Source organism: Neophocaena asiaeorientalis, unplaced genomic scaffold, assembly GCF_003031525.2.
Source record: "Neophocaena asiaeorientalis asiaeorientalis breed wild unplaced genomic scaffold, Neophocaena_asiaeorientalis_V1.1 scaffold868, whole genome shotgun sequence".
NCBI classification, from domain to species: Eukaryota; Metazoa; Chordata; class Mammalia; order Artiodactyla; family Phocoenidae; genus Neophocaena; species Neophocaena asiaeorientalis.
In genome coordinates this window covers 49708-72682 of record NW_020173941.1, presented here as the reverse complement: position 1 = coordinate 72682, position 22975 = coordinate 49708, and the positions used below count along the sequence as shown (strand labels likewise).

The 22975-nt window shown below is 40.8% G+C and overlaps 1 protein-coding gene across 8 annotated transcripts in view; it reads right to left on the bottom strand.

The window, feature by feature from the left end:
- The window catches only part of NEB (nebulin), a 118804-nt gene that overhangs the window by 47298 nt on the left and 48531 nt on the right, over positions 1-22975 (bottom strand). For all 8 annotated transcript variants that reach the window (XM_024752717.1, XM_024752718.1, XM_024752719.1 and 5 more), the window contains 23 exons: positions 22765-22869; positions 22285-22392; positions 21377-21484; positions 21162-21275; positions 20516-20713; positions 20021-20125; positions 19216-19320; positions 19014-19118; positions 15523-15630; positions 13259-13372; positions 12745-12942; positions 12304-12408; positions 11540-11644; positions 10425-10532; positions 9124-9231; positions 7840-7947; positions 7181-7285; positions 6973-7077; positions 5870-5968; positions 5428-5538; positions 1597-1701; positions 789-893; positions 275-379 (listed from right to left, as the gene is read on the bottom strand). In XM_024752717.1, the coding sequence (XP_024608485.1) occupies positions 275-379; positions 789-893; positions 1597-1701; positions 5428-5538; positions 5870-5968; positions 6973-7077; positions 7181-7285; positions 7840-7947; positions 9124-9231; positions 10425-10532; positions 11540-11644; positions 12304-12408; positions 12745-12942; positions 13259-13372; positions 15523-15630; positions 19014-19118; positions 19216-19320; positions 20021-20125; positions 20516-20713; positions 21162-21275; positions 21377-21484; positions 22285-22392; positions 22765-22869 (2637 nt within the window). The remainder of the gene's footprint in view (positions 1-274; positions 380-788; positions 894-1596; positions 1702-5427; positions 5539-5869; positions 5969-6972; positions 7078-7180; positions 7286-7839; positions 7948-9123; positions 9232-10424; positions 10533-11539; positions 11645-12303; positions 12409-12744; positions 12943-13258; positions 13373-15522; positions 15631-19013; positions 19119-19215; positions 19321-20020; positions 20126-20515; positions 20714-21161; positions 21276-21376; positions 21485-22284; positions 22393-22764; positions 22870-22975) is intronic.

The following is a 22975-nucleotide window of genomic DNA, read 5'->3' as shown; positions in this document are numbered from 1 at the left end:
CACCAAAGAATTAGAAGAAAGGGTCCTATTTTTGCTTGGAAGAGCAACGAGAAAAGCAGTAGGTTTTCAGCATCTCCCAGCATTATTCTTAGCGACTTTGCCAGATGGTATTGTTTGTGCCTGTTTGTTTGGCTTTTGTATCTTTGTTTCTTTCCTGATCTGTACTGTGGGCCAGGACTTTGAATTATGGATATGACTGTAATATCTTATGCTTCTTAGGCGTTTCCACTTCAGCTGCCCCATCACAATGAAGAAAGAAGGGAGGGATGCATACATCACTGGCATTCCAATAAGCTTTCTTGGCTCTGATGAGGATTGGCGTATCTGGAACTGGAGTGTACTTGTCCTTCATCTTTTCGTATTGAATTTTGTACTTTTTCTAAGAAATAAAGATGGAAGAGAGAGAAATTTAAGTTCAAGTGTTTTCATCCCTCCCAATTCACAACCATGGAACAGATCCAGCCTAGGGACACACTGGATCATGCTCGTTAAGAGAACAGCTCTGCCTTCTGTTTCTTGATGCTGTTGAGCACAACTTATAGAAATGAGCTCTCTGATCAGAGGCAGCAAGTGAAGGTTTTTTTTTAATTAATTAAATTTATTTATTTTTATCTTGGCCACGCTGCATATCTTATGGGATCTCAGTTCATCACTAGGGATTGAACCCAGGACATGGCAGTGAACGAATCCTAACCACTAGACCACCAGGGAACTCCCAAGCAGGTGAAGGTTTTAGCAAAGGATTTGTTTCTTTAGCTCAGTGCCTGGGTGCTGAATTCCCAACTTACCTCACTGACCATGTCCTTCACGTCTTTAGCATGCTTCAAGGCTGTGGTCTGGTTTCCAGCATGATGATGTGGCCTCTCTTTGGTGGCAAGTTCAACATACAGATACTGAATGATAATAGGCACAATATTATAAATCAACTATATGCCAATAAAAATGAAAAACAAAGAATAGGGATCAGATGTTACAGAGATAAAACACCCCTTATTTAGTATTCAGTCCTCTTTACTCATTTCTAACCCTAAGATGGGAGGGCAGTGTCTACTTGTTATTGTCCTGATTTTTTTTTTGTTGTTGTTGTTATGTGTGTTTCTGTTTATTTGTTTCTCCCTCTGTCTAACATTAGGAAACATATACGCGCTCCAGTCATCTAACATTCCTGCTGCTGAGTGTGGTCTAGTCTAAATCCACGTGATAAAAAATGCTGATAGAAGAATGAGAGGAATTCTGATAGTCTTCAACATATTTTTTTTTCATTTTTGCCTGAATGCATGAATTGTGGTTTCATTTATCTGTGGACAAAATGTAGGTCCTATGGAATGAATTAAAAAATTTATTTTCACCACCTGGAATCCACAGACCACTCATCCAATGACTAAAGTTGTACAGAACTTAGAAGACATGGCATTACCTGCTCATGTAAAACATACCATAGTGAAGACGGCCCCAAAGAAAGCAGCTTCTTGAAGTTAAAGGGCATGAGGCTGCATCAGGACGACCAAGTGTGAGGGTCTGCTACTGACAGGAGTGGTCAGGCACACAGAACCACCCCCTGGGGCAGGTTTATGAATCTTCATGTGTGAATGTTACCTGACTCTGAAGCTTCTGCCCTCGCTTGGCTCTTGTAAGATCAGGAGTATCAGGAACTGAAGTGAAGATTGACTTCTGCTTCTTGCCTGCAGCTCTGTACACCAGCTGGACATAAAACAGTCATAACCATCATTTCTGCTTCATGGACACATTCTATGCTCTGCAGATGCCTTTATTGCTTACTTCAGAGAAAAAGCAGGGCCTCTCCCACTGCAGCAATCTCAGTTTCTGTCCAATAAACCAATACATTTTTTTAACCTCCTTAGCCTTCCTTTTCTTTTTTCCCTTGTATCGAAATTAGAGACATTCTGCAGCCTGTCCGAGTTCCAAGCCACCTGCTGTGTTCTTGTTCCCTTCTCACCTGTCCCTTCTAGGACCCTGTTCTAGCAGTTACCCTCAACCTTCCCCATGTTCCAGCCCTCTCCCTTCTTCTGCAAACAGACCCAAGTCCCTCCCTTCATTAAGCCTTTTCCAAGTTCCGCCAATGGCCTTTTTCCTTTCTTTCACAACCAAGCAAACTATGTGTTTTGCCTTTTTCTCTCTTTTGATTAATTTCACAAGGCAATAGTTTGGCTTCCACCCAACCACTCCAGTGAAGTGAATTGCATTAAGACTACCACAAACAATTACAATTGCTACATCCTAGAATGCTTTTCCGCAACAACTGTAACTGCTCAGCAATTTCATTCCTGAACTCTGTTCTCTGCCTTCCATTCCCCCATTCTCCCCTAGGGGGCCTCCCATCTTTCTAGGCACTCCTCAGCTTCCTTCTATGGTTCTGCACTCCCCCAAAGGCTGCTATTAGCTAGAGTTAAGGGTTGGCTCCTTTTACCCTATACATTCTCCTTGGGTAACCTCATCTCTACCCAGGACCTCAACCATCAATTTGAGGTTGATGGTTTTCAAATTTTGTTAAATGCTTCCTTGATATCCTAGTCATGCAGGCCAGAAACTTGGGGAGTCATCCTAGACCCCTTCTCCCTCATTCCCACATCAAAATGGTCATGAATCCTGGGCTCCTAACTTTGTGATACTCCTTAAATCTGACCTTATTCTCCTTTCCCACTGCCATGGCCCTAGTTCAGCCTCCTGTATTGTTTCTTTCTACACATCCTTGAGAGCCTCTAAACCACCTTCCCAAATCCTCTATTGGACACTTCACATGGCTTACCCATCTTTCACAAGCCCAAGAAAGAGATTTTCTTAGAGTTCAGATCTAATTAGATGTTAATGCTCAGATCTATCCTGCTCAGAAATAATTCATCAATGACTTTTCATCAAGTCCAAGATCATTAATATATCACCCACGAGTCTTCATAACCTGGCTTCTTCTATCCCATGTCTCCAGTCTCATTTCCCAACAGTCTTCCACACTCCCCATGTGATATTTGAAACTAGTCCCAGTTTCTAGAACTCATTATGGCCAATTTCCCATACTGTGCCTTCTACCTAGAATTTTCTTCCCACTCTTATCTGCCTGGAGAACTCCTGGAGACCATACTGTCTTGATCATTCCTATAGGATACCATTTATCATATTGATGTCTGTTTCTTCCCAGAGATTATGAGCCCATAGAATGCAGGAGCTCAGTTTTATCATACTTTTATCACCTCATATTTAGATAGAAGATCTGAAAAACAGTAGTCCTCTAATAAATATCGAGGATATTTAATATAATAAGGTGAACGAGAAAGTCTAAATGGATAACAAATAAATCCTAATCACGGATAAAAATGCTGGTTGAACAGATAAAATGTAGGAAATAAATAATATGTATATACACATGTAAGTACGTGTCCATTTCTTTACATCTCAATTATATACAAGTGCAAGCTGAAACAAAATATAGCTCATCTACTTAGGGCTGTTTTTGGTGTTACCAATGAAAGAAAGAAGATAAACAAAACAGAAATTTACTGTTTCTCCCAGGCTAAATTTTTGAATAAATCAAATCGACAAAATCATAGAATTTTATGGCTAAAAGAAGCCCAAATCATTACCTAGTCCAATTCTCTAGCTCAGGAAATTAGGGTGTTAAAGTTGTGAATTAGAAAAAGTCACACAACAAATTGGAAGTAAATCTGGAACTAAGACCCACCTCTCCCATGCCATTTCTACGATTCCCTTTGAAGTGTATTTCCCCTGTACTTAGGTATGCATTGTTTATACTCCTTGGGACAACATCTCTGCTTCCTAGTACTACAGATACATATGTGTCAAGAACCTGCACAATTTAAAGACAAGTCAAAAGTCAATAATTTGAACTTTTGGCCATCAAACTTTTTACTAAGCCAGTGTTTCCCAAACTCACCTGATCCTAAAACCCCCTTAGTAAGAACAGATTTGCAGGCTCTACCCCAGACCTTCTGAATCCAGGGTAGTAGCTCAAATTGGTATTTTCTCAAGCTCAGGTCATTCTACAGTGAGGCAAGTGTGAGAGAAATTGCACTACTAAACAATATCTATTTTTCTTCCTCAATGTTGTTGCATAATATGCACAAAATCCCAACAGGAATTGGGAAGAAAAGAAATTAAAGTTTTAGATAATTCTGAACCCAGACAGCTGAGAGAAGTAAAGGTATTTCAAAAGATGCCAATAAGCACTTTAAGTTACCAAACAATTTTTAATTAGTTAATTATTGGCTGAAGGAGAGATGTGATACTTTAAAGCAGTGGTTTCCAACACTGCCTGAATATTAGAATCATCTGTGAGGCAGCTAAAAATATGCAGATGTCCAGACATAGAGAATCTGGTGTGGGGCTTGAGGTTGGAGCCCACTCAAGGGTAGTTTTAAAATATTTCAGAGATGATTCTGATACTTAGCCAGCGTGGAGAGGCACCTTTACTGAGAAGAAATCCCATACGCATTCCTATCTGAGTGCTAGCACTGGTTGAAATAACAGAGGGAAGTGCTCAGGAAAGCAAATGTGCTCAGTGTAGCATTTGTAAGAGCTGAAGAATGAATCACCCTCTGCCCTGGCTCACTCCAAGCGTAGGAGGCTGCACATCCTCTCCACTGAGGACAACGCTTGATTTGCCAAGGCTTCTTTAAGTCTAAGGACATAAGTGATCCCTAAACAGCAGCCATCAGAGTTATTAAGCGTGGGGAGTCAATGAAGTGGCCTGACAGCTTTATGGAGTCCGATAAATGAGGTCACAAGACAAACTGAGTTGAATGAGAATGGCCCACTGACCTATAATAGAAGCAACCATTTACATTTGTGGGATGCCCTTACCTTTAGAAAGCACATTTCGTCCTTGGCAAACACGGACATCTGTTATGGCACTATAGGATACACATCTAAGTAAGATGGGGGGCCATCCCTCAAGGGACCAACATACGTGAGAGGATCAGATCTATGCACAACTAATGGCAATAAATCAGGAGCCTGGGTGCCAGGTGGGGCAGATGAAAATGAAACTAAGTTGTTTGGAATTTCCTGAGTGGGCAGTAGAGCAGAGAGCCATTGAAAAACTTTTCAAATTGCACTGCCATGATTAGGGTTCCTGACAGCAGGAATTAATGAGCGAGAAATTTTTGAAATAAATTCAGTTTGGAGACAACAATAGTCTAAGACAGAAGGACTCTCTAATGTATAAAATCATGTAAACTCTCAGCTGTCCTAGTCATAGGTAGGGCAAGTATCAATAGCCTCATCTTATTAAAAAGGGACAAAATAAGTAAATTGAGGCAAAGTGAGGTCAACTGACTTGTTTAGACAGGGTGGCCACTCTGTAATTAAAGGCAGAAGGGAGATTTTGGCCCAATATAATTACCTAAAAAAAGATCGCTAGAGGAAGGAGGCCCTTGTGGTGACATGTTTACTTACTTCACTCAGATGTGTCTTCAATTCCTGCACTTTTCTGTATTCTGGAGTGTCAAGCACCACTTTGTATTTGTCTCGCATCTTCCTCGCGTTATCGGTGTATAGGTAATTAGACTTAAAAAAAAAACAATGGAAATACAAGTTGATTAATCACTTCAGGAATTGCATGTCATGGTCACATGTTGTCTTTCAAACGGCTGGCATGTGCAAGCCACACTGACCCTCCCTGTGTCCTGGAGGTCTTCCCAAGCAGGACCAAAGACAACCGTCATTTAACTAAGCTCATTACCTTTTTTAGGAAGCACAGATCATCTTGAGTGGGTCAGGACTCTCTCAGTGAGTTAATGGCAAATTTCCCCTTAACAGAAGCTACAGACAGACTCCTCCTGCCCAGCTTTGTGAAGCTGTGCAGGAGGAGCTGCGTGTTGGGACGGTGTGCACTCACCCAGAGCTTCCGCAGGTGCCGGGAGCGGACCATGTCAGGAGTGTCATACAGGAAGCAGCCCAGTCCCCTCAGGATCTGCAAGTCTTCTTTGTATTTAATCTGTGTCACAAACATAGAAATATAGCTGGTCATGAGCAAATATAAATCAAGAATAAGACAGAGTAGTGATTCTTTTTTAGTGACGGATCTTTCATTTTGGTTCAACACATCCACCCTGTACTCTGAGTTTGCTTGAACTCAAATGAGTCATAGGTTTAAAAAATTTTTTTTTAACTTATTTATTTATTTTTTGTTGCATTGGGTCTTTGTTGCTGCACTCAGGCTTTCTCTAGTTGCGGCGAGCAGGGGCTACTCTTTGTTGCAGTGTGTGGGCTTCTCATTGTGGTGGCTTCTCTTGTTGTGGAGCACGGGCTCTAGGTGCGCAGGCTTCAGTAGTTGTGGCACATGGGCTCAGTTGTTGTGGCTCATGGGATCTAGAGTGCAGGCTCAGTAGTTGTGCAGCATGGGCTTAGTTGCTCTGCGGCATGTGGGATCTTCCCAGACCAGGGCTCGAACCCGAGTCCCCTGCATTGGCAGGCGGATTCTTAACCACTGTGCCACCAGGGAAGTCCCATACGTTTTTAAAATTTTAATTGCTAACCCTGAACTGAGAAGAGGATATGGCTATTATTTTATTATTATATGGATGAAAAATACCATAGATTAAATGGAGTGGTATTTTATGAGAAGTAAACATTCAAGGAGAAAAAAAAAAATTCAGCAGGAAGTAGCTAAAGTGGATGGGAGCAGGGGTGAGTAGGAGAAAGATACTAAACATGACCTGGACAGAGGCCACTTGGAGTGAGGAGCTGGTAATGATTTGGTGTTGAATGTAGAATGGTGGTCAGCCATTCTTGTATCTCCCAAGTGGTCCTCTTACTACTATTTCCATAGCTGGGGAAATATGGGGTCCTGCTTCCACACTGCTTTACCTCCAAGTTCTACACTCAGTTTAGAAGTTTACTCAATGCAAAAGGCTGCTCAAAGACTGGTTGGCTTACATACTGAGAGCAAGCCTGCCTCTTGGTAAGAGTCTTCCAGAAAGACCCGTATGAGATGCTTACATCACTGGTGATGTCTCCCACGTAGCGGCAATGGAGCACTTGGGGTGTGTATGGCAGAGAGATCATGTGGCCTTGCATCTTGAAGAAGTCTGATTTGTAAATCAACTACAGGGAAAAAAATGCCCATAAACACATAAATTAGAGACCAAATGGTTGACATTCATCCCTGGGTTCCATGGCCTCCCCTCTCTCCTAAGAAAATACCCACCTCGCTGACAGCTTCTTGTGTCTTCCTGACTTGGCGGATTTCAGGCGTGTCGGGAGTTGTGTGGATCTTGTCTTTCAGTTTGTGGTACAACTGTCGATACAGTCTCTACATTGGAGGGAAAACCATTCCAGGTGGTTAGTGTAGGATGATGAGGGCATCTATACACTAATCAACAATCAAATAGTGTACATATTTAAAGAGCCATGAGAAGTGAGATTAAGGATACAGAAAATGATTGAAATTAGAAAAAATAGAAAGTGATATTTATTTTGTTTGGGTGAAGAATTTTGAGCACAATCTTTCCACTTTCTATCAGATGGTTGGATAGTAGGGTTAGATATTCAGACCAATAGTTTATGTAGAAAACCAGGTTCATGAGTCAGACTAACATGCAACCTTACTAAAGATTTTTGAATACAAATGTCAAAAGAAGGAATTAATTTGCATTATAATCTATGGATGGGGTGGGTCTCTACAATGGCATTACCAAAATAAAAAAAACATTGCCACAGGATATCAGTATCAAAATGGTGACAAAAAGGATCTCCTTACTCCTTGCTGATGTGTAAGTTTATAGCTGAAATACAATTAATTCTTAATGCATTTCAAACAAAACCATGGTCTTTGAAACTCCTCCACAGAATTAACATTTACAGTACCTCGCTAGTAACGTCGTTGACCCTTCGGACATTGACAAATGGGACGTCATTGGGTCCAAGGGTATACCCATTTGCCTTCATGTGTTCATAAACTTCTTTGTACTTGAACTGCAGACGCAAAGTGAGAATGAGATCACTGATGGGTGAACAGAGAGTAAGCGTCACATTTCTCAAATGGAAAAGGGCTGTCGCTTTCATTTGAAAATTAGTCTCTAAGCATTAAGTGAGAAAAAAAGTCATTGACAAAATTTTTGTAATAATCTGAGTCTTGAAAATTATTTGTTGGCTAGTAAAGCCAGGTCCAGAAAGGAATACAACTCAGGGTTGCCTAGATTAAATCTGTTTGTAAGTAGGTATGCAAAATGCAAGAAAACCCTGTATTTTTAGTCCCATTATGGCTAGGAAATTAAGAAATGCAAAGCAGAAACAAGAGACTAATTGTAAGACTGATGGATGAATGGCTTTATAGACTATTTTAAAAATGATGTTAGAAGATTAAATCTGTGACTCTGCTTTGGAAACCATATTATTGGGCCACAGACTATGGGACTTTGCTGGTCAGCATGTTTGATTCCCAGGACTCTGGAGGGCAATGTGGAATGAAGAGCTCATTCTTCAACTGATGGTTGGTTTGTGGGTATGACCTGAAGGCCAGAGTCACTGGGATAGCCTACGCTTCTTCAGGCCTTGTTCACCAAGTCCAAACCTGACACTAGTGGGAAAGGTTGGTATCAGAGCTAATGCCTGGGCAATGCTCTCAGGTAGTGAGAGTCTAACTACCCCTCTGAGATTTCTATGAAATGGGCACAGAGGGTAAGTAGTGGGGCACGTATCAGAGCCTTTCCTTTCAAAGGAACATGCGGTGATGTTGTATCTTCTGCAATGAAATGTTGCAGAAGGAAGACAACACTATCGCTACCCAGCAGTGGTGCATGTATGAAGTTGCATTTCCAGTAGAGGGCTTGGGATAGTTCAGGATGCTTCTGTGCTAAGGCCAAAAGAAGTGGAGGCATCATGGCAGCCATGATTGCTAAGCCAAGGTAACTGAGTGATGCAGATACAACCCCATGAAAATCCTACGCTAACCCACTGGGCTACCCAGGCACTGCCGAATTGCAGGAGCAGCACCCCTAGAAAACACACCATCTCCCCTTCCCTGCTCCCATCATTGTATCATGTTGAAACTTCAGGGTGTGATTAGGGGGATGAGAATAGACTGTTAACAAATATTAGCGTCCCCCTTCCCCCTTTAAGCCCCATCTTAATGAAGAGGAGACCACTCACATAGCTGCTCATGTATTGGGTGTCCTTGGTGTGTTTGAAGTGAGGGGTGTCAACCGGAAGCCTATATCCAGTGGGCAGGGAGTGCAGGCCAGCTCTTCGGTACAGATTCTGCCGGGACAGAGAAGAGCAGGTTAAATGGGAGCTACATCAAATGACTGATCTAAGTTAAACAAGTCAGATCCAGGTTTTCAATTTGATACTTAGTGTACTTACACTCATTGAATTGATTTCAAGAAGAAATTAACTAAATTCTAAGAGTCAAGCAATGAATCAAATTACTCTTAACATATTGCTTTCAAAAAAAGAGCCATGAGTGAAGGGGTTTATAGAAAATAATTCTTCTGTGTTTCTAAACATATGCCTGGTTGACTGCATGGCAACCAGCAAGAATTTGGGAAAAGTAAATCGGCAGCTAGTGCCACCTCTGTGGTTAACCCTACCCTTAGCTGATATTCAAGCCATCACCAATCCCCGAGATAGTCATAATTATAAGACGCATCTTTGGAAGCCCCCAGGGCCCCATAAATACAGTGTCTTGATGTTAGGCTGTCAGGTCAGGAGGCTCATATTCCTGGCAGAAGGAGGAAAGGAGTTTCTGTCTGTGATTTGAAATAGTCTGTCTCTCAGGGGAGCTAAAGAATAGTATTTAAAATAATTAATATTTTATAATAATTATAAATAAATAATAATTATTAATTAATATAAATAATTAATAATTTAATATTATTAAATATTATTAAAATATTAAAAACCAAATTACTTTTAACATTCAGTATAGGACAGTAGCATTAAAGGTGAGACCAAAGTAGCACCACCAGATAACAAAGAACAGGGATATTAAATAATGTGAGTGGAATCTAGTTTCCTTCTCTTCTGAATTCCAACAGTAATTTCTAGCTTTATCTCTTATTGTGGACTCTCAACCACTGCGCCACCAGGGAAGCCCAAATAAATAGTCTTTTATGATTATATGCCTTGTCTTTGTCATCTTGTCTTGGATTTTAAGCTTTTTGAGAGCAGAGATAGTAGACTGACCCTGTTCTATGTAACTTCTGTGCAAGCATTGCTCCAAAAATGTCCACTGCTTGCTCTCAGACAAGAGGGAAGACAAGCAGTGCACTGTTTTTTGTTTTGTTTTGTTTAGCTCATGTGAATGAAACAGGCTTTACAATTTACAAGGTCAGGATGTAAATTGTAAAGGCTGAGGATGCCCAAGCCAAGGCCACTTCTACAGAGGCCTGGCCCTCGTCAGCTGAGTCCTGGATTTCTGCTGGGCACTCTGTCCAGGTCTCATTTCTCACCTCACTCTGGAGCTTGTATGCATGAAGGGCCCGGTCCAAATCCACAGTTTTTGTGGTTGGAGCCACTTTGCCTCTGACGCTGTGCACGTAGTCATGGTGGTAGACGGCCTGGGTACAGAGAGAAGCAGAGTGAGCTGAGTGGGCTACGGCAGCAGGGTTAGAAAGAAGCAAAGTAAACACAAACCCAAGTCTCCTATTATAAAAAGTAATAGCCTGCTCCCCTTTGCCTTGGGAACTCTATCTCATATACTGTGCTTTGTCCACCAGGAACACAGCCAGGGTATGGACCCCACACTGAAAAATCAGTGGAAGAGTCAACTCAGGCACAAGAAGAGGAAGAATGGGCATTTTACCACTACCTATTCCAAAAGAATAAGTTTTCACGTCCTGACTCATTGGTGGGATTTAATATTTGCTTATTAACCTTTGGGGTTAATAAAAAAAAATGGGCAGCCTGCTCTGTGTCACTGTGCCATTACAGGGGGTGCTTTCTATCCACTTTCTAGTCATCTGCATAAGGATGCTGAGGCTTGGGGGATTAAGAGCTTCTCTCAAGCCTCACCGATTATGCATGGTAGAGGCCACATCTGTAACTGCAGAGACCTTCCCCTCCTCATCTTACCATAGTGAGCACTAATGTATTAGAAGGCTGATACTATGAGGCATAAACCGTTGCTTACAACACAAGGATACAAAAGTAACCTTGGAAACTCTAAAAGCTTTTTAAATCCATGGATTTCATAGATTTGGATCACTTACAAGGCCACCCCAGGAAACTGATGGAACATATCAGGTTTTAGTTCCCGTTACAGAGCACAGACTCCGGACGCGCAGGCTCAGTGGCCATGGCTCACAGGCCCAGCCGCTCCACCGCATGTGGGATCTTCCCAGACTGGGGCACGAACCCGTGTCCCCTGCATCGGCAGGCGGACTCTCAACCACTGCGCCACCAGGGAAGCCCTAAGAGCAGACTCTTAAGTACTTTCTAAGGCACCAACTCTGGTTTCCCATTGAGAAAAGGCCTGGCCTTGCCCTACTTTGGTTTTTCCCACTTCTGCTGGAGCAGTGGCCCTGTCTTTACTCTCCCAGCAGTAACTTTCCCAGTGGGCACTTACGTCACTTAGTTGTTTCCCACTTTTGACAGCCTGAACATAGATGGGAGTGTCAGTAACCAACTTGTAGTTATTCCTTGTTTTCTGCACATGAGCTTTGTACTTGATCTGCCGAAAGGAAGAAAATAAGCCTGTGTTAGACCATTCGTTATATTAGAAATTGCTGGTTTTCACAGAGGGTTTGGTTGCTTTTAACTCATGGCATTTACATGTACATTTACATCCATGTAAATGGCATTTACAACAGACTAACATGCACTTGAATTTTATAACAATCGGCGTAATCAATGCTTACAGTCACATGGATCTTTTAGAGTCTTCTAGGAGGCTTGACAACTGCTTTCCTAGGAATGTTTAAGCTTTCTTCCTGAAATCTTGATTACAGTATTACTTTGCCTAGCTAATCCTCTTTACAAATAGACCCCGTCTATAGCATCAAAGACTCCTAACAAACGAGTTTTTTCTCATAATGAGGATTATGTGTGCATTAATATATCCAAAATAGTTCAGAAGGTGGCGAGAAGAGCCAGGGGTCCCTTCTCCACCAGAGCACAGTGGGACAGCTCGTCTGCATTGTTTGCACTCTTGAGAAATGGGCGCTCTGCTCCGCAGAATCTTCTTCCAGCTCAGCCATCCTCAGCACCACTTGAGACGCAGCTGGGTGTGACAATGTCTATACTTTACATACTCTCCCCTTGACGCTAGACTACACAGAGAAGGAAACATACTTTAAAGAGCTAAAAAAACAAAAAACAAGGCAAACTCACATCATTGCGTAGATCGTAAGCATGCTTGGCGTGGAGAATCTCAGGAGTGTCCCAGATGTAGCAACCAATGCCTTTCAGCCAGTTGAGATCATCCTTGTACACAATCTAGGGGATTGCATCAGATGGAGGGGGTCAGAAAAAGAAAACTTTACTGTAACCTTAACACCAAAGACATGGACACCCTCGGGACCCAGGATGACCTTGTGGAATGAAAAGCAAGACATTATGCCCTGAGGCCGTGGGTGTCCTGGAGACATCAGCATAGAGAGCCCTGCTTCTAGGGACGGCCTCGAATTCCTGACAGACCTATGGGTGTATCGAAAAGCAATATTGGAAGAGGGCTGAGCTGAAGAACCAGGTGAAGAACGAGGTGAGTCAGTCTCTCTTCAGGGTGGGCGTATGGGTCTGGGGAGGGGAGATCTTCATAAGCAATGGGCTTACGTCGCTGATCTCATCTGTGACCTTCCTGACGTGACTGTTGACTTGCAAGTCGGGGTGGCAAATCCACTCGTGGAGGTGAAGGCGGTAATCGATCTCGCTGACTTTCTTCTGAGAATCCTTAGCGGTAACCATCTCTACCATGTCAGGCACCACGTGGATTTTCATCTTGTTCTTCTCATAAACGGATCTGTACAGGCGCTGTGAAGATAACGTAACATGCCAGTTACACAGGGAATTACGCAAGGAATCATGGTGATACGTGCCTTTCTTAGACACCAGAGAGGTCAGGGGAACCAATTTACAGCAGTTGGTTGGGGGCAGGGTGGAGACTGGAAGTTTCTGACACTTTCTACAGATTCATGGCGGTGGTGGAAGCAGTATGGGCTGAAAGAACACTTAGCTTCCTCACACGTGCATGGTCAACGCCATACGCGTCGTTGAACAGAACATGTTCTGATTTATAGTTCATGGCTCCGTTACTTGACTTTTGAAGCCAACCTTTGGGGTCACTTACGTCGATGTTAAACTTGCCAACTCGGAGGCACCGTGCTGTGTTCAGATCATCTTCAACACTTTTGGGTAAAGTATAAAGAGCTTTGAACTTTTCATATTCTTCCCGATATTTGTTCTATAGAGAGAAAATACAAAGGAAGAAACACAGTTTTGAAGAGTAATGGATCTGGATTGTTAAAAACGCATGAGACTTAACAGAAGGACCCGACTCTAAGATGGGCCACCTTGGGGTCAGCACTTCTCTGAGCTTGTTTCCTTGTCTGTGCCCACAGGCAGAGGTGGCACAGCCTGCCTCCAGATTACCTGAGGATTAGAGTAGACTGTGTGTAAATGTTCTTCAGGTACCGGTTTTAAAACCCCTGTACCAATACTGGTACTTCTACTGTTACCACAACTACTTTTAAAGATTATGTAATTTTTAAATGATCTCTTTTGTGATATTGGTTTTGTTTTTCTTAACCATAAGTGAAAGATGAAAAATGTACTCAGGAATTTCTTTGTTTTTTTAGTAACTGACAAGCCTGATGCTTAAGAGACTCAATCCTTGAATTTCAGTTTCTACAAGGCTTTCCAAAAACACAGTGCAACTAACTTCTATGGGAAAACCAACGTCTAGTTCTTAAGCCATATTGCCTATTAATTAATGCTTCATGATTTCATGAATTAGGAAGTAAGGCCCTTACAGAGGCTGAGATCCAATCTCCTAGCACATGATAAAATAACAACGCTCTCACAACTCAGAGACGCACATCTCAGTTAAAAAAAAAAAAAAAAAAAAAAGAAAGGAAAGATGGGAGTATATATGTATATATATATACAGAACTCCAGTAAAGCCCTTCTTCACTGACTGGAAACTAAACAAAATTCCCATCAGAATTTTCTGTAACATTAGTTCACATACTCCTTACATCTAAGCTATTCTTCAATTATAAAGAAGATAGTATTCTGTGACTTTTTTCATGACTAAAGGAAAAAGTCTTTGCTGAACTTTCTGGATCCTATCTACAAAAATTCTCTTCCCAAATGAAAAGCTTGCTCCTTTGGGCTAGTCGGTTTGCAATCTTCCAAATAGAGTTGGCTCTGGGAAAAATCATTTAGATTTAATTTTTCCTCTGGGTAAAAATTAAATTAATTCCATATATTGTCTAACAACGTCTTTTTCTAAACATGACTCTCTAGGCCCATTAAACAGTAGTGAAATCAGTTTCCTGGGTCATTAGCATTTAAGTGAAGAGAATAGAATTGAAAGATCAGGATGCACTGCCTTTAGTGTAGTGATCAGTACTCTTCTGTAAAATGCTTATATCAGAAGGCACTCACAAAAACTTCAGTTGTGTGTGTGTGTGTGTGTGTGTGTGTGTTGACTTGCAGTACAAAATAAATCTCTCAGTGTGGGTCATGGTCAAAAAAAAGATTTGAGAAATACTGGTCTAAAGTGTTACATAAAATGTTCATAATTAAGAAGTAAAAGTCTCTAATAGAAGTAAAGTTTCCGAAAGAGAATTAGACTTATTAGAACTGCAGTGAAGGTTATAGGGAATTTTACAATAAGAAGTTTTACTTAAGAACATATTAGGCATAAAGGGTTAAAAGTGTTAAGATTTTATACTATACTATATTTAAACAGCTCATGTGATTTAGGATTTTTAAAAAATTATGTCTATACCTAAGAAAAGTTCTGTTTAAAAAAAACTGAATTTCAAGATTTAAAAATTTTTATATTTCATAGTGATAAAGATAACGATTTACTTTTAAATCATGTATTTGGGTCTGGTGCAATAACTAGTTACCACATTCACTGTCTTTTTTTAAGGGTACAATTTATTTTTTATTTTTTTAATTAATTTTTATTGAAGTATAGTTGATTTACAATGTTGTGTTAGTTTCTGCTGTACATCACTGGTTTATTTTTTATAGCAATGTCCACATAATTCTATTAGAAAAGAGTATTTTGTATGGCATATTATGTCCTCTACCTATTCCCATTTCTGGCTAAAATAGAGTGTATCCATCCATGTCATTTTCAGGCAGGCAGCCTAAAAGGTCACATTGCTGTCCTTCATGTAAGTCTCTGTGAATCTCTCTGGACTTCAGGGCCCTTGAGAGGAAGCATAAGTGCACAGACTTTGTGATGACCAAGTGTCTGGAGTTATTTGCTGGTGTTCAACACAGGCAACACAGGAATCAGCCAGAAACATTTTGGAAGTGGAGGGCAGGGAAGGGTAAAGGGTGGTGGGAAGGTTATCATATCTGTACTTGACTTACATGGCTGGCCAGATGCTTCTGGTTCTTGACGTGTGTCAGGGACACGGTGTTGGAAGGCAGGATATAGCTGGTGGCTTTCACTTTATCCCAGGCCTCCTTGTACAGGTTCTATAGGGGTTAAAAATCTTCTTGTGAACACAGAAAAATGCAATCTGGCTAGCTTCCAGCAGTGGATTTTTCCTCTGTTTTTGTCCTTCTCAGACATTCCCTAGCAATCCCCAGATCTTCTCACTCTGTAGGAGCCAAGTACTCCTAAGTGAATAATGGGTTTAATGTCATGACCATAATTTCAGAGTCCATTATTTTGTTCTCTACCATAGCACTTATCACAGTTTGACAGTTATCAGAGGTTTCAATGCCATATTCATTCCCTCATAGGTCTAGGATTCCTGGAGGATGAAAACCACTAACATTAAAATATATATGAATATATATATATATGTATATATATATATATATATACGAAGATTAAAAAATGTTTGTTTCCACTTCTAGGTATTTATATACCCAGGAGAAATAAAAAGTTATGAATACACAGAACCTATATGCAAATGTGTATAGCAGCTTTATTCATAATTGTCAAAAACTGGACACAACTCAGATGTCCTTCAGCTGTGAATGGAAAAACAAACTGTGGTTTGGAATATTGCTTTTGCTATAAAAAGGATAAACTACTGATTTAGGCAGCAATGTGCGTAAAACACAAATGCATTTTGCTAAGAGAAAGAAGCCAGACCTAACGGCTACATAGATACTGTGATCACGTTTACGTGACACTCTGGAAAAGGTAAAACTATAGGGACAGAAAACAGCTCTGTGGATGCTAGGGGAGAGGAGAGGGGCAGCAAAGGGACAATGTGGAGGTAATACAGAATTTTTCTGTATCTTGACTATAATGGTGAAAACATGACTCTATGCATTTGTCATAAGCCATAGTACTACATACCACAGAGTGAAATTTACTGTATGCAAATTAAAACAAAGAATCAGCCAGAATGGGGGAGGTGACTAAAATGGAATACAAACTGTAGCAAATAAATCTGATTGTAATACAAATGTATAACAAGACTACAGTGAAGGAAGTGGTGAAGAAAACAACTGACTTAAGTAAATTTGGAAAATGGTAACTTGACTGGATACTCTAAGGCTATAGGCAAATATAACTGCACACAATATACCCTACTCTAGGGCTTCCCTGGTGGCACAGTGTTTAAGAATCCGCCTGCCAATGCAGGGGACACAGGTTCGACCGCTGGTCCAGGAAGATCCCACATGCCGCAAAGCAACTAAGCCCGTGCGCCACAACTACTGAGCCTGCGTGCCACAACTACTGAAGCCCGCGCGCCTAGAGCCCATGCTCCGCAACAAGAGAAGCCACCACAATGAGAAGCCCGCGCATCACAACGAAGGGTAGCCCCTGCTCTCCGCAACTAGAGAAAGACCACACGTAGCAACAAAGACCCAATGCAGCCAAAAATAAATAAATAAATAAATTTATTTTTAAAAAAATACCCTACTCTAGTTAGTAAATTTGTTTCTCACAGGCGTGTGTTAGATATTCTGAAAATACTTTATGTGGATACAAGGGTTGCACAAATAAGTAGATATATCATAAATAATGAGAGCCAGGCTTTTCACTGGAAAGGAAATAGAAAGTCACAAGTTGGAAAAATAAGTTTCACTTAAGGAAAGGGTGAAGGATAGAATGAACCCTGTGGTGTTTAATTGCACTGAAGGTATCAGTATGGACTCATGATTTTAAAATATAGATACAGTTAGGTAAGTACAGAAATAGATACAGATATGTATGCATACATGGGTTAGTATACATGCATATATTTCTAAGCTCTGTCCACTTAGAGAGCCTAGGAACAATGACATCCTAGTAGTAATGAGCACACTTAGTGCTTAAATCTTGGTTCAAAATACCGTTCTCCAATAAAATAAACTGGGATTTCTTAGAGAGGTGGTTGATTCCAGGTCTGGAACAGGGAAAATACAGATGAGCCTGGAACATCTTGTGGTGCCAAGCAGTAAGGAAGTGCTCAAAAAACACGTGATTGGGTGTATCAAGGGGACACAGGAGTCACCCTGAAAGAGCTCCCCATAGCAAAGCTGAAACCATTAGAGCAACAAAATAAATAACAATAATATTAGACTCTACCATAGAATAAAATAAATACCCATGAGCCATGGGTATTGCCCATGTAAGCAAACCAACAGTGGAGAAGGAACAGCTCTTCCTTACAGAAGAATTCCAGTTAATAAATGTATATAGAAGAAAAAAGGGAAAGAGAAAATCACTAGTAGGCATATTCCACAGTAATAATTCTTGCAGGCAAGCTCCATCAATGGATGCTAAAACACATGAGAGAAAGTATAAGGACAAACAGGATATTTGCATAGTCCCAAAGGATCTCCTCCAAGATATTTATTAATAACAAAGGTAAAACTAGTAACTTTACAGTGGAGCATCTCGGCAGTGAGCAACTTAACCAAGTGATCAAGGTCATCACAAGTTATTGACATTATGTACCACCTGCTATGGTGTGCTGAGAAAGGTGCATCAATTCTGTGTTATTTTTGCAAAAAAAAGAAAAAGGCATACCTTTAATCTAATCATGAGAAAACATCAGATAAGCCCAAATTGAGGAAAGAATACTAGCCAGTTATTCTACAAAATAACTGGCTAGTATTCATCAAAAAGTGTCAAGATGAGAAAAAGACAAGGAAAGATTGAGAAATTATCAGATTAGAAGAGACTGAGGAGTCACGACAACAAAATGCAATGTGGGATCCTGGATTGGAATCTGGCACAGAAAAGCAGGTTAGTGGAAAATGTGGTGAAGTCTGGATAAAGCCTATAATTAACATTGTAACATCGTAACAATGTTAATTGCTTAGTTTTGATAGTTGTACTATAGAGAAAAGTATGAGGAAATTCTCTGTACTATTTTTGCAGTGTTTCTGTAAATCTAAAATTAATTCAAAATGAAGTTTAAAAATGTAACCAGGGCTTCCCTGGTGGCACAGTGGTTGAGAGTCTCCTGCCAACGCAGGGGACGCGGGTTCGTGCCCCGGTCCGGGAAGATCCCACATGTCCAAAAAAAAAAAAAAAAAAAAAAAAATGTAACCAATTCAGAGGCAGGAAAAAAAGTGTGCCTCTGTTGGTCTGTAAGTCACTGGCCAAGGGAGAAGCCACGGAAAAACAAGTCTAGGGTCAACAAAGAAGAGCTTCAACAGTACCTGTCTGCAATAAGGAAGGAGTTGGTGAATTTGTGTCAATTGCATGAAACAGAACAATATTCAAATTGAGGCTGATTTACTTGTAACTATGAGGACTTCCAAGATAAAGTAGGAATTTAAAGGTCCGGGAAAAAGATTGGAAAGACCTTTGGGGGTAAGGTTGTCTGTCCCTTTTCATCTCTTATTGTCTATAAAGGTGAAAAAGGTTACTCAAATACAGAGAAAAGAAAGAGAACTCAACTCACACTGCTATACAGATCCTTCAGATTCTTGGTTCTGTCATAATCCACCGTTTCTAGAACTGTCGTGTATTTGTCTTTAATCTGATGATAATTTTCTTTATATTTCACCTACAGACAAAAAGCATGGGTTATTCTTTTCTGTTGTTTGACAATATGTAAAGACAATAACAGCTTGTCTTGGGAGAGAAGTACAAGGAAGACACACCTCACTGGCATTAATGCCGCTTTGAAGAGCAGTCACGTAAAGCGGTGTATCTGTGACCAGGTTATAATTTTTTAGATTTTCTTTCCCTGCTGCCGTGTATTGTATCTGTGAAGAAAAAGAAAAGTCACTGAAAATGGTAAAATGCAGGTCTTCCATCAGCTTTAGCAGTTTGTGCCTACTTAGATGTACCTTTATTTCTGGGTTTCTGCTTTAATCCTAACAGAGGATACGTTTGTACAGTTTGAGACTTGGCATGGCTGTCAAAACTAACAGTTTCTCTTGACCAAGAGTGGAGTCTAGATCTTTGCCATGTCCCTTCTTCCTTGTGTTGTTTTCCATGCCTATACTCCATCCCTGACAGCAGCCCCTCAATTTCAACATTCCATTAGTCTGCCCTATCCAAGCTGAATTTCTGCTGGGAAATTTCCCACATGTCTACTTTTTACTTCAAGATTTAACTATTTATGGTCAAAGTATGCATGTGCATTCTACTCCCTGCCAGTTAACCTGATCAACTAAGGTGTAGATGCTTGAGAGCAGTTCACTCTGAAACACCTCCCAGATAACTTTCTGCTGTAAATGTCTATAGCCTTAAATCACAGGAGAGACTCAAACTGAGGAAAGCCAGCACCAGAACAGGCCACCAGAGAGGTTTTATTGGGCAGGGGCCTTTGGTTCCCTTAGATCATGCACTGTCAAAGTTGCTTTCTCTGGGGCACAGGGACAGCCTTGCTATCACTCCACTGAGAGCACCATGGAGCCCATCAATCCACAGTGAGCTAGTCCCTCTAAGAAGATGGCTCACCTGACTCTGGAGGTCATATGATTTCTTGGCATGGAGGATCTGGGGTGTATCCCAAACGTAGCATCCAATGCCTTTCAGCCAATTCAAGTCACTTTTATACACGTTCTGCAAGAAAGAAGAAACTGTGAAAGGTGACAGGTACTAACTGGATTTACAATCGAGCGTTTGATAATTTCCTATCAGCCCTTGGCTGTGCTTAGTACTTAGCAGTCATAGGGTGGGTTTCTCAACACCTGGAAGGTCTTTAATGCCCTGGCCTAAAGAAGTTTAGGAAGAGAGCAACAGCTAAGTTTTAGTCTAGTGTTGACCAGATAAAATATTTAACATAGGTGCCTCATTGCTCCAAGGGGATCCTTACACCAAAAAAGGTTACTCATGCCACTTTGTATTGAAAAGCAGCAGGGTTTAGGAATACAGGGACAATTAGAACATGGGGCCCCAGGCAGGGCTGGGTGAAGCCTGTAACTTAGTCAACCTGCAGAAAGGACATCATACATCACTCAACATCTCCTGTGCGTTTTGGGCCCGAATAACACTGGGTTCTTCTGGAAGAGATGTCCACTGGTGGAAGTAGTGTCGGTACTCCAGGTCACTGAGGATGTGCTGGCACCTTTTAGCCAGCACGTGATTCATCATATCATTGGGGATATGAATATCCGCTTTGGTGTCCTCATAATGTCTTCTGTAGTTCAACTAAAGAATAATATGTTTTTAAAGACAAAAATAAGAAAGGAATTAAATGTAAATTATTCTGATCAATCTCTTTTATAGTCTTATTTTCAACATAGATCAATACCTTTAGAATAGACTAAGGTTAAAAAATGACACTTTAATATACTCTTCTTCTTTAAAAATTTCCCATCCTTTTATAACACAGGGTAAAGAGTGACTTTGTTTTCTCCTTTTTCCAAATACAGAGCCCTCACTGTGTTTGGAGGAGGCAGGAGGGAAAGGGTGAAAACACACAGCCATCAGAGGTGCACAGGGCTAACTGGCAGGGGCGGGGGACAGTCTCAAGACTGGCTCATTCCTCACCATCCCACCCCCCCAGCTAATCTTGAACCAAAGGGCAGATTATAAATAGGCAGACTAGTATTACACTTAAGTGTGCAGATCCTCTGTTACAGTGAACTTTGCTTACCGCACTCCTCATCTTTTGGAAATCCAGACAGTGAATCACGTTGGGGAACTCACTGATTTCTTTTCCAGCCAGGTAGTGACCCTTCAGCTTCTCATAGGTCTCTTTGTATTTAAGCTGTGAAATAGGTGCAACATTGAAAATCACTGGGACTTTCTAACCAGCCCTTTGTGGCTGGAAAGACTCTCAAACTTGTGAAAGGAAAAAGTCCTACTGACCTCACTGTTCACAAAGTCAGCATGCTTGGCTCCAACAATGGGAACATAGCGTTCGTCCAAGGTGTAGCCGTAGGCCTTGGTTCCCTCCCATGCTCCTTTATACAGTACCTAGGACAAAGAAAGGTGTATCAACAAAAGTTTGCATTCAACTTCTTTCAGGTGTCACTTGAAAGAAAGTAGTAAAATCAAGGTAAAATACTCATGATTAAAGGCAAGGCTTAAATCTTCATTAACAGCTGTTAGTGTGCGTACCTAAGAACAGGGCAGAGTCTTTGGGCTTGTTGCAAATTAAATCTACAGACCCTGAGGCATTTTATAACAGAGTTTAACTGTATTTACAGTTCTAATAAAAGTGAAAACAAATTTGCACACAGAGAGAGAATCACCAAAGATGGCTTCCCATTCGGCATATACACATATACGCTACACACACATCACTTTTAGATTAGCTGAATTAAAATTTGGAGGGCAAGTCCTCCACTTGTTGGCTGGAGATATATGTACATGATTGCTAAAGAGGGACCAGCCTTTCCTCTCTTCTCTCTGTTGGTAGTTGCTTGGTCCTACGTGCGCCCGGAAGTGACATAGCTCTTGTTAGGTTACTGTCTCTCTCTTTATTTGAATGTCTCCCTCACTTACAGGGGCTCCTGGAGGGTTTGTCTCATTGATCTTTAGCTCCTCAGTGCCTCTCATAGGGCCTGGCACATCACAGGGGCTCAAACAACACCAGCTGGATAAACATTATTTGCCCTGAATAATATGCTACTTCTAATAAACAAGACTAAATACAACAAAAACAATAGATCTCCTTATAAGTTCAGTTGCTCACAAAATCAGCCAAGAATATGAATACTGACAAGAGCTTAAAATTCGGAACTGAGTTGTATATCACATAAAATGGAACTTACGGTACTGTAGAGTTTTCCCATGTCTTTGGAATGGGTAATATATGGTGTATCTGGAGAAAAGGTATACTTGCCCTTTATTAATTTATTAAATGTTTCTTTATATTTTACCTGAGGGGAGAAAACAAAACAAAACCTTTGATTATTCTAAATGTATATTTAAAGTTTCACAAGATCTACCTAGCAAGATAATAATTAGTCTACATTTAGAGATTAACCAACTGGTTAAATTTCATTATATGATATATAATTTATATTATAACTAATATAATGGAAAGTTTTGGATAATAATTTAGATATTATCTAAAAGTGGGTACAGTATACCACCTACTAGTGACTTTTAAGACATTCTCCGCCAAAGATTTTCTTATAATTTACTCCCTATCGTCTCACACGCAGTTATCTGGAGTTACGCAAGCCTGTTCAACTACAGACAACTAAGTCTCCAGTTTGTGTATCTCGTTATACACAAAGCAAACTTACATCACTTTGATTGACCGAGTTAATCTTGGCCAGAACAATCTCTGGAGGATCCACCACGCTTGTAAAGTTAGGATAGTTGGCAAGAGCATCTTTCTTATAGTTTATCTGCAAAGAAATAGAGACGATTAAGACAGGTGTCCCCCCTGCCCCCCCAAATGGGGATAGGTACATATCCCCACATGGCAGGTAAGGAGGCCAGGCCTTATGTAAG